The 17021-nt window shown below is 53.5% G+C and overlaps 1 protein-coding gene across 1 annotated transcript in view; it reads right to left on the bottom strand.

The window, feature by feature from the left end:
• The window catches only part of NPHP4 (nephrocystin 4), a 126489-nt gene that overhangs the window by 89665 nt on the left and 19803 nt on the right, over nucleotides 1-17021 (bottom strand). Inside the window, exons 6-8 of the mRNA XM_034671121.1 lie at nucleotides 7846-7982; nucleotides 5688-5869; nucleotides 4939-5071 (exon numbers count right to left, since the gene is read on the bottom strand). Coding sequence (XP_034527012.1) covers nucleotides 4939-5071; nucleotides 5688-5869; nucleotides 7846-7982 — 452 coding nt within the window. The remainder of the gene's footprint in view (nucleotides 1-4938; nucleotides 5072-5687; nucleotides 5870-7845; nucleotides 7983-17021) is intronic.

The raw sequence follows: 17021 nt of genomic DNA on the forward strand, positions 1-17021 counted from the left end.
CTCGAAGAGATATGTGTCCACACGTGCCCATGTTGGCACTATCCACAATGTCTGAAATGGGGAAGCCACCCCAAGCCCATCGACCGATGGCTGGATACGCAAAACGCCGGACATGCGGGAGATCCATTCTTCAGCCGTAAGAAGGCAGGAAATTCTCCAGTAGGCCACAGCGCAGATGGGCCGTGAGGGCATAACTCCGAGTGAAAGAAGCCATCCAGGAAAGGACAAATACTGTATGATTTTACGAGACGTGAATTCTGGGGATAGATGGAGGTGACGGCCTCACAGCAAGTGTGAATGCGCTTGATGCCACAGAACTGTGCTTAAAAACAGTTAAGATCGGTAGGAGAAGAAAGGGAAGAAGGAAGGAGGGGTAAAAAGAAGGGGGAATGAACCATGAGAGACTATGGACTCTGGGAAACAAACTGAGGGCTTCGGGGGGGGCGGGAATGGGACAGGCTGGTGATGGGTATTAAGGAGGGCACGTATTGCATGGAGCACTGGGTGTTATATGCAAGTAATAAATCATGGAACACTACGTCAAAAAACTTGGGATGGTGACTAACATAACATAACATAATAAAAAATTATTATAAAAAAATAAAATAAAAACAGTTAAGATGGCAAAGTTTGTGTTACGCGTATTTTTACCACAAGAAAAAGAAGACATTAGAAAAAAAAGTAAGTCAGAATGCCACTGAACCCTACACTTTAAAACTGTTTTAGGCCTTGTGAATTTCTTAGTAAAATAAAAAAAGACAAACCAAAAAAACAATTTTCAAAAAGTGAGTGAGCAGATATCTTTCCTAAAGCCGTAAGGGGAGCCCAACATTTGCAACAAAATAGAAGACTCGGCAGCAGAGCCCCCTCCGTCAGCAACCACCAGCACACAGTGTGTTCACGTCGACCCGCGTGCGTGGTGGGCACTCAGCCCTGCCTGCTCCGGGGAGACTGAGCGCAGAGCCGGGCCTGAGCAAGTGGAGAGGTGGCCGCCTCGTAGGAGGGCAGCATGCTCTGGGGACACGCCAGGTTATGCTGAAAGACTTCCACACAACCCTCAAGACATCTCTATTTCCAAGTTCTAAACACTTCAATGTACATCATTTTCAGAATAAATTAAGGCATGACTCTCATGTGCTAAATACAGAACATGAAAATCGTCAGCTCTGAGGAGGCCCAGGCACCTGGCAAGCACTCCCATCTTTGTTGTACAGACTTGTTTTGTCCAAAGAATACTAGAAAATACATAAGTAATAAATCAGCTAATGTTTACCTTCTAGAGATCTGGAAGTGACTTTGCTATGTGACCCCACAGAAAGGACTGCTTGGACCCCTGGCAGCCCCCTGGGGATCTGGACTTATGCTCACATGGAAACACAGCAGAAGACTCTGGGTCTGGCTATTTTTACAGCTGCCTTCACTCTGCGTCCCTCGCTCATGACCCAGGGAGGCTGCTTCATCAGCGTTAGCAGTCAGCACACTGACGGAGCCCACACCTCGGCAGCTTCCAGCATTTCTCAACAGGCCGCCTCATGCGGGCACACTGCCCCGCGGACGCTCATTCCCAGGTGGGAAGAAGGGCCTCGTCTCACTCTTCACAGCTAACCCAGAGACAAATTACAAAGGGCTTCAGTTGTTGGCTAGCTAAAAGGTGCAAAAACTTCACAACCGATCACCAGCGAGGAGCGTGTCTTCTCGAAACGGTCTTTCCAGCTTGCTGTCAATGACCACCAACATACTTGGGACCAAAAAACTTCCCCCAGACTCAGGTGACCGGGTATAAACTGGATACACGCTCAACCCGATGGTTTCTCCCCATCGACCACTTGAAGGGGGCCAGTCTCAAAAAGGCCCCAGGAGACTGAGGCTTCCGGCTCCTGGTCCAAAGCATGGGCTGAGTGGGCCTGATCCGTTTCTTCAAGCGTTAGGAATACAAGAACACAGACATGAGGAACACAGCAAGGCCATCTAGAGAACAGGTGGCGGCACCAGAGGCGGCGTCCGTGAGGGAGCACACGGCTGGTTCAGAAATCATTTCCCAAAGAAAAGTACGTTTCTGGTTTTGGCTCTCCCACTTCCGCTTCTGTAAAGTACTTGAGAAACGTGCGCGCAGGCTGACGGGACACTGGGTGACACTGGGCAAACCTGTTTCCGTTTCTCAGGGTGATGACGGTACCACAGCAGCAGCCCCATCATTTGGAGACATGGACGGACGGTTCACAGAGGCAGCGATGGGCTGTCTAGGATGGAGCGACACGAGCCGAGAGGAGCGGAGGTGGGCACCCTGCCAGGTCCATCACAGGCTTCTCTCTCCCCTCATATTTGAAATTTTCCATAACAAAAAGGTTAAAGGAAGGAAAGAATGTACGTGCCACAACGTTCACAGTGATCAAAGCAGACGATGACTGGAATTTGCTTTGAAACATATCAGAACGGGTGTGGGAGATGCTACAGACAAAACAGGACTGCGCCCGCAGCTGGCAACCGCTGAGCTGCCTGGTTCGTTTTACTATGCGGTCTGCCTCAGTTTACGTTTGCAGTGCCCGTCACATGCAGCTCTCACACAGGGAAAGAAACGGAGAAAGAGACTCGCAGGCGGGATGCAAGTGAAGAGTGCACTCCGCCCGCAGGGGGTTCCGGGCGCGCTGGCTGCGGCCTGTCCCCCCCCCCCCCGACCCCAGCCACACCCGCCCTGACACACAGACACCCCTGGGGAAGGACAAGAGCCCAGCCGGCAGCACCCCTGTGCCCTCCCCCCTAACGTGGAAACCTGTCCATGATGGGAGCTCCTGACTCGGCCTGCCCCCCGGGTGCGCACACACACACACACACACACACACACACACACACCCACTGCTCCACGCACACAGCAGGCAGTCTGTGCTGACCAGCACTGCACAGCCCGGGACCCCCCCTTCCAGCCCGCGCTGAAGAGAGCGCTGCTGATGGTCGTACAGCGTCCGTGTTAGGAGAAACCTCCACACCACAAAGAACCGACGGGCTGCTCCGCACGCGTTCCCAAAGTCCGTGAAGCAGCAACACACGGCAGAACACCCGTGCTGGTGAGGCATTTCAGGGAAGAGTTAACAAAGCCCAGCCGGCAGCACCCCTGTGCCCTCCCCCCTAACGTGGAAACCTGTCCATGATGGGAGCTCCTGACTCGGCCTGCCCCCCGGGTGCGCACACACACACACACACACACACACACACACACACCCACTGCTCCACGCACACAGCAGGCAGTCTGTGCTGACCAGCACTGCACAGCCCGGGACCCCCCCTTCCAGACCGCGCTGAAGAGAGCGCTGCTGATGGTCGTACAGCGTCCGTGTTAGGAGAAACCTCCGCACCACAAAGAACCGACGGGCTGCTCCGCACGCGTTCCAAAAGTCCGTGAAGCAGCAACACACGGCAGAACACCCGTGCTGGTGAGGCATTTCAGGGAAGAGTTAACAAAGAACAATCAAGTGTCACGGGAGACACACCAGTTTCCACGTACAGACTCTGCGATTGCAAGCAAACTGTATTAACATTCTGGACGGAACTCTACACGTACGCAAGACGCGGAGGGCGCCAGGCCCACAGACGACGTGGCTGGCTCCCTCTGTGTCTCCTTTCAAGGGCAGCACCGGGTGCCGGCCCCAGAAGCGCCCCCTCCTGGTAGAGTCCCCACCCAAGCCTGGGGTGCACGGCCCACGCAGCCAGGCGCACGCACGCACGGTCACATTCCAGCTGCAATTTCTGGTAATAAAGAAAAGAGGAGCTGGGAACTACAGCTTGATTAAAACGACGGTGACAGTGTGTTCGGCCGTAATCAGAACATCTGCCTCTAGATCTGTTCACCTGATCAGGACTCTGAATGATACTGACCTGAGGTGTGGACAACAGAGAGCAGATGAGAAAATAAATAGGAGAAATAAAAACGAGAAATAAAAATAAAAATGAGAAAATAAAACAGCACCTCCACTCGGCACCCCCTCCCCCCTCCTAAGGCCCACCCCAAGACCGTTCTCAGTCCTGGTCCCCATCAGCTGCATGGCAACGCTGGCCGACCGACCACCACGGAAGTTACCTTCTCATCCTTTTATTTCTAATGTACATGTTAAATTGACATTTGCTTTTTCAAACAGAAAACAGAATCTTAAGTAGAGCATGATTTGAATTTTCCAAAGAATCTCCATCAGTGACGTAAACGATGTCTATACATCATTCACTGAGCCCTGAGTAACACGGGGCTGAGGGGCACCAACCCTGCGCAGCCAAAAGCCTGCGTGTAACTTTCAACTCCTCCAAAAACGTAACTACTAACAGCCTACGGTTGACCAGAAGCCTGACTAGTAACAGGAACCGTCGATTAACACACATTTCATATGTAGTATGAATTATATGCTGTGTTCTTACAATAAAGTCAGTCAGAGGAAAGAAAATGTCATTAAGAAAATCATAAGGAAAAAAAATACAATAACAGTACTGTATATACCAAAAAAACCTCTTTTGGTTGTAAGTGGCCCCACGCAGTTCAAACCTGTGTTGCTCAAGGGTCAACTGTATTTCTTCCAACTGAACCTTACAGACTCTTAGTTATGATACGGGCACACAACGTTCACTGTGAGACATTTGTCACCTGTGCAGATTGAAGCTTTACTCTACTCAACATCATATGAAAAATACATTAATGTAGACTCATTTTTCAAAATAATTATTGATCTGATATTTGTGAATTAAGGCTGTTATGCATGCCTACTGAACTACTGATCACCATTGGCCAGCAGCACATTCTATTGCCATAAGGACAGGAAATGATTGTAACAAAGCTCTCAGTAGGAAGAAACACTACACTTGTTATCCACACTGCTGACGACAATTACACGGCTTTACCAGAAACACGAGTGGTGACTTTGTTTATCCGCAGGGCACGGAGCCCCGGGCCCTTCTCACCTTGCCGTCCACTCCGGAAGGGCTGTTGAACACATACTCCAGCTGAAAGATGATGGCAAATGCAGGGTGATGGACCATCTCAGGGAGTCGGAGGCGGCTTCTCAAAACCAGAGCCTGGTTTCCAGAGCTGCATCTAGAACACAGAGCAGTGGGAGGTCAGGCAGCACTCCCACTGCCCTGCACGCCCCTGGGTGCCGGGTACTGCTGGTGCGGCAAGTGCCCACAACGATGCCATTGAGTCCCCAATGATGCCGCCGGCCCCCAAGGCAGCTCCCAAACCAGAGCCTTTCTAGGTGCTTTAATCAACACTCATTCCAAATCACCAAAGCTTATGTCAGGAGGATGGACAATACGGCCAGGTCTCCAGGAAGGCTCATCCTCCAGGGCCAGCCTCTGGAACTTCCTGCCTGCTGGTTCTCAGCCACATGAAATGTTGATCGCAGGCCCAGTGGGAGGAAAGCATGCCAGGGTCTCCCAGACCCCAAGCAGCCACAGGTGGAGGCACCTGTCATGTTAACTCCAGAACCGTCACAGCACAAATCAGGGGTTTCCAACTGGACAACACTGGGGGCTGCTCCTAATGGATGTTAGTCAGCAAGAGGAAACAAAGGCACCAGGGAAGAAGCCCAGGTGGACAAGCGCACACTTCACACACAAAAACAGCTCCATTTCGCTTTGATCCCTGGTTATGTCCACCCCCGTACCTCCCAATTCCACGGGGCCGGACCCTGCAACCCTGGGGAGAATACCTGGCCTTCGAGGAGGAGCCAACTTTCCTGCTGAAACTGGCAGAGCGCGTCAAGGCCATGTCCATCTCAGGCACCAGCACCACCACCTGTGGCCTCTGCACAAAGCCCAGACCATTGTGCACACCGATGTGCAGGCGGCGCTCCAAGATCTCCAGCACGCCACCGTCCAGCGGAACGCCCCCCTAGGAAAGCACACGTCACACAGAGTAAGTCCCTGTGCAGAAGGGCAGAAGCTCCCAAGGGAGAGGCAAGCAGAGAGAAGGAACCGGAACAGCCGTCTCAGGCATTTCCTGATCAGATGGCACTCAGTGAAAACGAGTCCAGGCCAATGAAACGCAAAGAAGCCCACGAGAACCACTGGCCTTAGCGCCTTTTCAAGGTAGTTGTGGGTTTCTCACACAGCATGGTCTTCTCAGGGCAGTACACCCCAACACACCCTCCCCCCGGAAGGTGCCTGAATCACCAAACTCTTGCTCAGGCTTCCCTGGCTGAGCTCAATTCTCAAGATGCAGCAAACGAGCAACCGGGGACCCAGGGCTCCAAAGCGCAGGAGCCCACTGCCCCGGAGGCACCTCTGCCCTCCCCCAGACTCAGACACTGGAGGCGTGAGCCAAAGGGGCAGCGGGACGAGGAAGCATATTTATGCAGTAAGTCATAAACCAATAAACACAGAATCTGCCCCAAAGTGATCGCTAGATATTAAAGTGTTTCATCTTAAGAAAAAAATGTACAGGCACTTTAACAAATGAGCAAGGACAGTCCTCCAGGCGATTACTGTTTATTAAATTATGTGATCGTGGCAAAACGATTCCTGAATCTTCAAGTTTTCTTCATTGCCCATTAATCAAGCTGAACAGACCTAAATTCAGCCTATTAGTCTCTGAGTAATGAAAATAGAGCGATGGAGGTAACAGAGTAGCTACCAGTTGGATAGGAACAAAAATATAAAGTAGTGAAAATACATACTAAAGTGATTTTTATGGGAATACCTAAAATTCAACAACGATACCCTAAAGCATCTGTACCATCATGCAGTACACTCTGAGCAGTGAGAGCACAGCAGGAGCCACAGCAAGAAAATGTGCACTCCGTCAATCTCCTCCTCTGTGTTTCTGCCTCACATGAGACATCATATGGAACTTCCTTGTCAAGAATGGATAGCAAGCAAAAAGAGTCCATCTCATCGATGTGTGTGTGTGCACGCACGCACATATGTGCACGTGTCCGTGTGTGCATGCATGTGTGTGCATGTGTGTGCCCATGTGTGTAACTAAGACCTCGCTAACTTCACAGACTGCCAGGATGGTCACCTGCCGATGGAACCACTCACTGTCATGACCGAGGAGTACTAAAGGTCTGCAATGGGCCAATACTGATGCACTTCGGGTGCAACGGTGAACCCAACCATGACCCTGTCCTCCTGGTGCAAATACTCCACAGAGGGGCTACCAATAGAGCAATGAACAGGTGCTCTCGGGGAGGGCCAAGTACCTGGAGAAAGGAAGCAGGGTGACATACGGACAAAGTCTAGTAGAGGAAGGGGTCGCGGCCTCAGCAGCACACTCAGGTGGCCTGTCAGGGCGGTCAGGTTTGCACTGAGACCTGAAGCCTGAGGGAGCCACTCAAGGGTGTGGACACGGAATATACAGGGAAATGAGCTAGCTGTCCAAAGGCCAAGTGGGGACAAGCTATGGCCTGTGACCGCCAAGAGTTTATGACAATGTGTCACACAGGCAGGCAGAACTGACGCTGTGATAGGGAGCCCCTTTCACGGAAAGTGGGTCTGCTGGGATAAAATGACTAAGATTTCTAGTCATGTCCTTGCGTGAGCCAAATATCTTGCAAATGTTCTTCGTAAATGCAGGTTATTTTATTGGTTTCCCTATGCTCATTTGGTGATTTAATTTACTTTTAAATGAAGACTGTTTTAAGATATAACAAAACTAACGTGAGGGTCTGAGGATAATAGCACCTCCATCACACGGAAGTCAACAAAGTGCACCAGATTCCCTTGCGAGCCACTGAACGAGGAGCACGCAGGACTGCGTCACCAGCGGACGGACTGTCCACCCTGGCGGCATCAGAGGCCTCCCCACCTCTGTCCTGCCCTGCCCGCGTCCCCACTGCTCAGGATAAGCTCCGCCATGTAAGACAGTACCTCCCGAAAGTGATCGCGGACAAGGAGTTCTAGAAGTTCTTCCTCAAACTTCTCAAGGGAAGGGTACAGCGTGAAGAATAAATCGTCCAAGTACCACGTGACAGACTTCTGAAGGCGAGGCTTTCGGAGTGCATCCCCTGAAACAGTGAGGGGGCTCATGGAGCGTATCCGTGGGGACAGGACCACTGGAAGCATCCAGGGGCTCTCACCCACCAAGGTCCAGGCCGTGGTGCTAGGACCTCCGGGCAGAGAAGAGACCACAGGCACAGCTCTCAGACCGAACACTGAATCAGAACCCAGCTCCGTTCACGCCGAGACGCCAAGCTGATTAAATAAGCCCAGATTTCATTTACAGCCCGATTCCTCCCCCCACCCTCCTCCAGGAACACATTTTATAATTCAGCAATCCAAAGAACACAGATTACAGAATGCAGGGTAACATCTGTTCCTATCAGCTTGGTTTCCCTTTATCACTGACTTCCTCTCTAGCAAGAACACAGCCAATGATGCCATTTCTTATTTTTGTACGTTTACCTTGAACCATTTGGAAACATGCAGAAATACTCATGAGCACATTAGCCAACAAGCAAAAACACCGTCTGGGCCGACACCATAAGAGAAAAGTCCCCGTCCTGGCGGGGAAGCAGCCCCAACTGGGAGCTCTGTGAGGACAGAAGGGGACGGTGGCTCCTGGCACGCAGCTTGGTGCCGAGCAGGTGCGTCAATCCTCGGCAGTGAGGGGCGCGGTCAGGTCTTCTGCAGGCCTGCCCCCCGCCCCAGGGCTCGGGCGCGAAGGCAGGATGAGGGCCAAGCCGACTGCCTCCCCACGAGCACACAACACAGGCTCTGCCCTCCCACCCCTGTCACTACTCTGCTGCCCTCTGTCTCTTCCCAAGCTTTAAGAAGAATTAAAGTGCAAAGTCTTAGACTCTAAGAGCAGATTCCAAAGGTAGAGAAAGGAAACAACTGGCGTGAGTCTCGGCGCAGAGGGAACTGTGGTGGGAGCCCCCCGTCATCCTGCCGGGAGGTCAGTCTGCAGCCAGAGGCGATTCCAGCTTTGCCTCCGCGTGCACCAAGACCCTGAAAAATATCCACTGCGACCTTCTGCCCCACTAATTCCACTTTTTGAACCTATTCAGCTAAATTAATCAAATGTGGAAGGAAAGCACTATGTGCAAGAATACTCATTAGACATTATTTATAACAGAAAAAAAAGAAGAAACCAAGGGCTCATTAGTAGGGGAATGTTGAGCCAATTACTCTAAAATAGAAAATGAGAACAAAACCCATATTGTCAAAGATTATTTAATGACTGAAAAATAGGGGCACCTGGGTGGCACAGCGGTTAAGTGTCTGCCTTCGGCTCAGGGCGTGATCCCGGCGTTATGGGATCGAGCCCCACATCAGGCTCCTCTGCTATGAGCCTGCTTCCTCCTCTCCCACTCCCCCTGCTTGTGTTCCCTCTCTCGCTGGCTGTCTCTATCTCTGTCAAATAAATAAATAAAATCTTTAAAAAAAAAAATGACTGAAAAATAATCATAATACTACAGGTGAAAACAAAACACATAACACTGTGTATTGGATCATTCAATGCCCANATCATTCAGTGCCCATTTTATTTGAAAACCTATGCATTTACATGTACACAAGGCTGTGTATGGGAAGTAACCACAGAGGCCTTGCTCTCCTTCTCTATGGTTTTCCACACCTTCCGCACCACAAACACACGTGACGCTCCGCATCATTCACAAATAGGCTTACGCCTCTAAGAAATCTTGCGCATTCCTTTCTAAATTTAAGAAGAGTTTAATCTGCTCAGTGGGTGACTCAGAACCCGCGCAAAGTGCAGGTACAGCTACTCACCACGCCCAAAAGCTAAAAACCACCCAAATGTCCATCAACACACGAACAGATAAGAAACATGTGGTCAATCCACACATACGATGTTAGCCTTAAAAAGGAAGAAAATTCTGACACCTGGATGGACCTTGAGGACATTGCACTCAGTGACACGAGACACTCACAAAAAGGGCAAATACTGGACAGTTCCACTCACAAGAAGTACTCAAAGCAGTAAAATCAGAGACAGAAAGTGGAAGGGTGGACGCCAGGGGCTGGGGACGGGGACAGGGAGTGAGCGTTTCATGGGGCAGAGCCGCAGTTTTGCAAGATGAGAAGTTCTGCAGGTGGACGGTGGTGGTGCCTGCACAGCACCATGAATGCCCTTCGTGCCCCCAAACTGCACAGTTTAAATGGTTAAAATGGTAAATGTCATGCTACATCTATGTTACCACAATTTTTCTTTCGAGAGCAGAAACATATAAAGTCCAACTTTTCATGAAATGGTCCAGCAAGCGTCTGAGGCCCGTCCTGAATTAAGACCTTCCATCAGAGGAAGAGGACAGAAGAGGTAAGAGAGGGCATGTCCCCCACCAGGCCCGTAGGAGCCACAAGCTGCAGCTGCAGGACCACCAGCCCTGGCACCAGGGTCTCCCCTCTGATGCGCCCATGGGCCACACAGCAGCATGGGATTGCTCACGGGGGATTTTAGAAAAGACAAGGCAGGGCGGCCATGGCCCTCTGGGCACAGAGAAGGAAGGAGGGGGACCATCACAAAACCAGGGCCCATCAGCAGGAAGAGGACAGGCCCGGGCCAACACGACCACCCGCTAGGGAGGGTTGAGTATGTCATCCCCAGCAGGTGGAAGGAACCGCGTGTCCTGAAACAAGAGAGGATACCGCGGTGGTCACATGCACTCTGGGGTGAGGGCCTGGGTACCAACCCCAGGTTCTAAACCTCAGTCTCCTCGGCTGTGGAAGCCAGGACGGTGCCGCAGGAACAGAGCTAATACCGTCCACAGTGTGCTCCATAAAGCAGCCCCAAACAGAGTCATGGCTCCCGTGGAAAGCCACACATATATGCACACATATCTCACCAGACAAATCTTAAATCCTCAACACGGCTCATCCCCGCACGTTCTATTCTCCTTATTTTACAAAAGAGAAACGTGGCTCGGACATTCTAAGTGACGTGCTCAAGGCCGCCCCACTCACAGGAATGAGCATGAGGGAGGCTCCAATGTTTACGCTGCTAACCACATGTCCACGAACGACCGGGAAAGCACCGTGAGAACTTCAGGGAGTGGATTCGCAGCAAGAGAATCCATGAGTACCAAGGATGGGACGAGCCGGGACCAGTGGACTCAGGCAGAACTCAGGGGCACCAGCCGCTGCCAGCCCTTATAGAGACTGGGGCGGCAGCAGACAGACAGACTAGCACGTGTGCTGGGACCACAGCCCATCCCGCAGGGAACCTACCCACCTTCACCAATCACCCACACACAAAGACTAAACTAGTGGTGGGCAAAGGCCATTTCCCAGACTGATGTCCCGTGGGGATGAGTCCTTCCGGTTCCACAGCTCAAGGGGCAACAGTGCAGGAATGGGTGTCCGGGAGGTGGCAGAGCCCAGTGCTTCTGCAAGAGGCCCAGTCCAGGCAGGAAGCAGGCTCTGCACAGCCCCCCATGACGAGGTGGCCCCCAGGCCCAGAGCCATTAGCAGCAACAGAAAGAGTCATGACCCTAGTCTCATAAGAGGTGAGAAGTGAGTCCCACACACAGAAGTCAGCCAGGGAGAGAAAAGATGGCTCTTCCATCGGGAGACGGGACTGAGGAGCCACATCTGTACTGGGTAGAACCTTCTGGATCCTAAGGGGTCCGGGACGCAGGGCAGGGCTGGGTGGCATCCGGATGGCTTTCTCCAGACCACGTCTTGGGAAAGGCGCAGGCTCTGGAGACGGGGCTCTCACTCAGAAGACAGAGCAGGCCTCCCAAGCAGCAGGGCGGCCACGGGCGGCCACGGCAGAGGACAGTATCCCGTGAAGAAAGAACAACAGGTCCTGGGGCTCAGCGCTTCCTAAATTCTCGGCACTGGGCTTCACCGGCCCGTTCCTTTGCTCCCCAAACGCATCTCCAGGGTCAGATCCTAGGAATGTCCCCATTTTATGCAGGAAAGGGCAGCAACAGAGGCTGGGAGAGATTAGGAGCCTGGAGGCCCACCCCGCCGCTCAGAGCCTCTCCCCTGCCGACTCCCACATCCCCCTCAGAGCAGCTTCACCATCTGAAGTGTCACCCCGTTCACTCCACCGCCCAACCTCAGTGGCCAGGGCTGACGGAACCTCGGCAGAGCTGACCGCCAAGGGAGAATCCTGGCCCTCACACTCTGTGACTGGGACTAGCTTTCATGGGTTTGTTGCCAAGCCTGTAGACAGGAATGCAATCCCCAAAACCGCACTGCTCCTACAGGAAAGCGGACCCCCTTCCCTCGGGGATCCCCACACACGCACTGTTGAGAAAACAGGGGTTACAGGCGCGGAACAGGCAAGAACTCCCTGTAGTGATAACCTCTAGGGAAACGCTCAGAAACACCCCCAGATGCCCAACGAGCTCCCCACAAGGTCCTAACGGTCCCACAGCCTCCCACGGAAACAGCTTTCCTGGAAGGGCATTCGAGTCACCAGAACGCACCTCACCAATGTTGCAGGAGGGGCAACAGAATGAGACGAGACTGAGGGTGCCCCAGGCAGAAGCGGAAAGGCGTCTGAGCCGTCCACGTTTCTAGAACTGACTGTGATGAGACGACATGTCCACCGTTGCTTCAGGCCCTCCAAGGTATGAGCGCTCCACTAAGAGCCCCGCGCTGTGCCCTCCCCCCGGCTCGGGGCCTGCGCACACGGATGCACCCAAGGCGCCTTCCGCCGATGAATCACAGACGAACCCAAACACCAGGGAACCCTCCAAGGGATACAACGTATACACCAAACCTGGAGCAGTGGTTTGCTCTGGAGCGGTTCCCTGGGGAGTGAGACTGGAAGGGAGGACCTTCCCCGAAGTTTTCCTTTGTCATGTCAAAACTGGAGCTCACACAGGGCGGGCACCAGCTCTGCTCCTGCCACCCCACCACCACCCCTGCCTCCCGCAACCCACGCTCTGTGTGGCAATCCAGAAGGCGAATCCCAGTGAGGACCGGAGCGGCCCCGGGAGCGTGGAGAAGCTCCCCACAGCCGCTGAGGTGCTTGGATGCTGTCTGCTGAAAGGCAGCGTCAGCAGGTCGGGATGGAGGAAGCAGCGTTTTCAAGGAGCACTTCAGGGGGTGGCTGAGCAGGGACTCGGGAGGACCACGTAGGACACCAACCAGAGTAGGCCACCACGTGAACGACCAGTGGGCATACAGCTCTGACAAAACACTTCTCCAGATAGCTCTGCCGAGCTCTGGTTTAACGGCTGAGGAAACAGGGCCTGGACCCGGCACCCCGCCCAGGACAGGAGGGCCCACGGCCAAGGCTGCTTCGGGGGCACGTCTGCATGAGCGGGCCCGCAGGATGGAGCGGCCACTCAGTTAAACCAAATGAAGGGACGACAGGAAGGCAGCGAGGAAGGAGGGTGGGAGATGCACATCACTGAGGTGGGTGTTCAAAGCCACGATGAAGAGGTCAGAGTGAAGTGAGTCTGCAGGTCAGGGAAGAAACGCATCGAAGGCACCGTCTGAGGAGGACGGTTGTGGAGGACGGGCACGTGGCAAAGACAGTGGCCTTTTTCTGCCTCTCTGCCAGGCACACGCCACCGCCGGCCTCGGTACCGGGGACTCTCCCTGAAGCACCACAGCCATGCAAACCATGGACGGTGGCCTGTGGACGGCAGCACAGGAGACAGAACTTCCATTCAGGCCTCCCCGAGGCCCTGCCCACTCGCCGACGCTGCCAATCCACAGCTCACTCCCACCAAGCCCCCGGCGGGGGGCTGTGGTCAAGTGTTCCAGCTGCTTCAGACGTCTGTATGGTGTCGGCCAGCTCGGGGGAGCCTGAGGCCCTCCACTTTCCTCCCACACGAGCAGCCCTGCGAGAAGTGGGCCCAGGATCCCTGCACCCCCCTGAGCACCTGGCCAGGAAGCCTCCCTCAGGACTCCAGCCAGTTCAGGCACTGGCCCCTGGCCTTCAAGTCCAGTTCTAGAAAACAGGCTTCCCACTTATGTTTATGACTCAGCTTCCAACGCACTCGGCTACTTCGTGCAAAGCTCTGCACCTGCTCCAACGCAGGATGAGTGTTCTGAGCCTTCCCCCAAACGAGAGAGATCTTCCCGGTCCCGACCTCCCAAGACCACCCCCACCGGGCACGTGACCGGCGCGCAGGTCTGCAGCCATGAGAGCAGGCCAAGGAGCTCTGGTGCAGAGCCTCCCTCTAAACCAGAGCCCGGGGCTCTCCTTGCAAGCAGCGGCCTTTGGGAGCCACAGCACGTGAACAATCGCCCTGGTGCCGATGCAGCCGTCCCGGCCTGTCAGACCGGAGCAAGAGAAAAGGTCAGAACCAAGCGAGGACGAGCCCGTGAGGCTGCATGGATTTCCTGGCTGCAGGAAGAGATGGCGATCGGCGGCGCCAGCTAACCTGGACCGACTCAGAGAGCTGCCCTCCAAGAGCCGCTCAAGGGAAAAGGCCTGCCTTCCTTCTGGTGGTGGGGGTGGGGGGTGGTGACAAAGAGCCGCCAGAACAGCCAGAGCGAGGACCTGTCACTTCCAGTCACCCCCAGGCTGAAAACTCCCTTCGAAAGTCAGTCCTCACACAGATGAGGCAAAGTGGGCAGATGGGGCGAAGGCTGGTGACTGTGTCAACGTCCGTATCCTGGCCGTGACCTCGTGCTACAATTTGGGGGAAACTGGGCAAACGACACACAGAGTCTCTCTGCATTATTTACTAAAACCACATGTGAATCTAGAGTGACCTCGATAAGAATTTCAGTGAAAAACAACTCAATCCTCCTGTATTGTGGCATTTTACAAGCAAACAAATACCCATGTCCCCGTACGGCACCAAAATAAAACCAGACCCTCTGTAAATTGCAAGTGAATTCCACCGCTGAAGCCAGTCCCAGTCCCTGCCTTGGCCCTTTCAGGGTTATAAAATATTATTCAGCAAAGAAACTCTTTTCCAAGAGTGAGTCACAAAAGCCCAAAAGACCCTGGGCAGGATTTATAACACAGACAATAACCACGTCCGGCAGCAGGCTCGGCGCCCGCACGGCTACAAACCATAGATCAGCCCGGCGTCCCGCACGTCAGGGGAAGGCGGAGCAAAACGGGTTTCTTTTCTTAGATGGTCACCAGGGGACTTGGTGAGAAGCTGCGTTCTGATCCTTTCTTCCCGAGAAGAGGGAATGTGCTCCCACCCACCCACCCGAGCCCACCACAGCTCCACTTCGAGGGTCCTCGGTCATTAGCTTTTAACAAAAACAAAGGTATTAACAACATACACTGTCATCAGTGCTGCGATCTCTCAGACACTGCCTGCATCCAGTAAGTTGTCCCAGTGACCAACTGGCCTCTCCACAGGAGGGGGCTAACAGGAAGCCACGGGGGTTCAGATCACTTCTAAAGACATGACCTTTATGGGCAAGGCGCTGGAATCATGCCCCCATCTGTAGCTGGCCCCTTTGATCCCCCGGAGAAACTGAGAACAACGTGGGGCCATCGGAGCTGCCCTGTTGCCCCTGCAGTAGGGACTCGGAAGCAGACCACAGACGAGTGTGGTAGTTCCAGGTTTTATCTGCAGCTCTACTGACCCCCAGCAGCAAGTCACAGAGTGGGGGACACACCTCAGGCCCCAAGGACAGTCTGCCCACCCAGAGCCCCAGGTCAGAAAGACTTACAGAAGCTGGCTTTAAAGCAGGTGTGCACCTAGGATCTGGACATCAGCACGTAGCACACCGGTACTTGGAGCCCCCCCGCCCCGACCGACCAACGGGGCCGAGGTCTCAGCACCAGATGCAGGTTGTCATATTGTTTTCAGTGTCAACAGCAATGACCATGCAGCATTCTGTCTCCCTGTCTAACCCCTCCTTCCCTCGAAAGAGGACACAGGCAGATGACCGAGGGGGAGAAGACTTCCTATATGGGGCTGTGGGGGGGAGGGGTGGAGCCTGGTTAGCCATGGCAGATCCAAAGCCAGGACCCCTCCTAGGACTTGCTCCTATTCATCATTAATTTATCCTTTCTCGTGTATCATCATCTCTTCTCAGGAACACTGGAGAAACAGTGACCTCGTGATGGTGATGACCACCACAGACCCATCCCAGAAATTCCCGAACTCAGACAACAATGTCTGCATCCCATTATGGACCAGAACATCAAACCATGGGGCGCCTGGGTGGCACAGCAGTTAAGCATCTGCCTTTGGCTCAGGGCGTGATCCCGGCGTTGTGGGATCGAGCCCCACATCAGGCTCCTCTGCTGTGAGCCTGCTTCTTCCTCTCCCACTCCCCCTGCTTGTGTTCCCTCTCTCACTGGCTGTCTCTATCTCTGTCGAATAAATAAATAAAATCTTTAAAAAAAAAAAAAAAGAGAGAAAAAAAAAAGAACATCAAACCATGTGCAGGACATTGTTACTGAGAACGTTCCCATCCTGGAGGTGAGCTACCTCTTTTCTTTGGGGCCTTGAGTGTTTCTGTTCTAAGTCAAAACTCAGCCCCTACAGCTCACATCCACGCTCAACCCTGCTCTCCCCAGGAAAGAACAGGGCGCCAGCTCACCCCACACGAGAGGTTCCAGCAGAGCCAGTGGGGAAGGACTGGCATGGCCCCTTCTCCCGGATCCCTCAGACAGCCAGACAAAAAGCCTCTGGAAGTGCCCGGGAGGAGCGTGAGGCCAAGGTCAAGGGCCATCAGCAGGCCCGAGAGCAGAGCACACGTCTACAGTGATCTCCTGGCCCCTAACCCACCGCTGGAGAACCTAGTTCTAAAACACACCAAGACAGAGTTTTCAAAAATAATCAAGACATCGCACACCCGCATTCACAGCAGCATTATGCACAACAGCCAAAAAGCAGAACCACCCAAGTGTCCGTGGAAAGTTAAATGGGTAAACAAGATGTGGTCCATCCATGCCATGGAATATCATTCAGCCTCAAAAAGGAAGGAAATTCCAACATGATCCAACAAGGATGGACCCTGAGGACCTGATGCCCAGTGCAGTAAGCTGGTCACAGAAGGGCGAGCGTGGAGGAGGGGCCTGGAGGAGTCGCACTTACACAGACAGGAGGGAGGACGGCAGTGGCCAGGGGCTGGGGCAGCACATGTGGGGAGCTATGGTTTAGGGCGGACAGAGTGTCAGTTTGGGGACATGAGAAAGT

The sequence above is a fragment of the Ailuropoda melanoleuca genome, chromosome 11 (genome assembly GCF_002007445.2).
Source record: "Ailuropoda melanoleuca isolate Jingjing chromosome 11, ASM200744v2, whole genome shotgun sequence".
Classification (NCBI taxonomy): domain Eukaryota; kingdom Metazoa; phylum Chordata; class Mammalia; order Carnivora; family Ursidae; genus Ailuropoda; species Ailuropoda melanoleuca.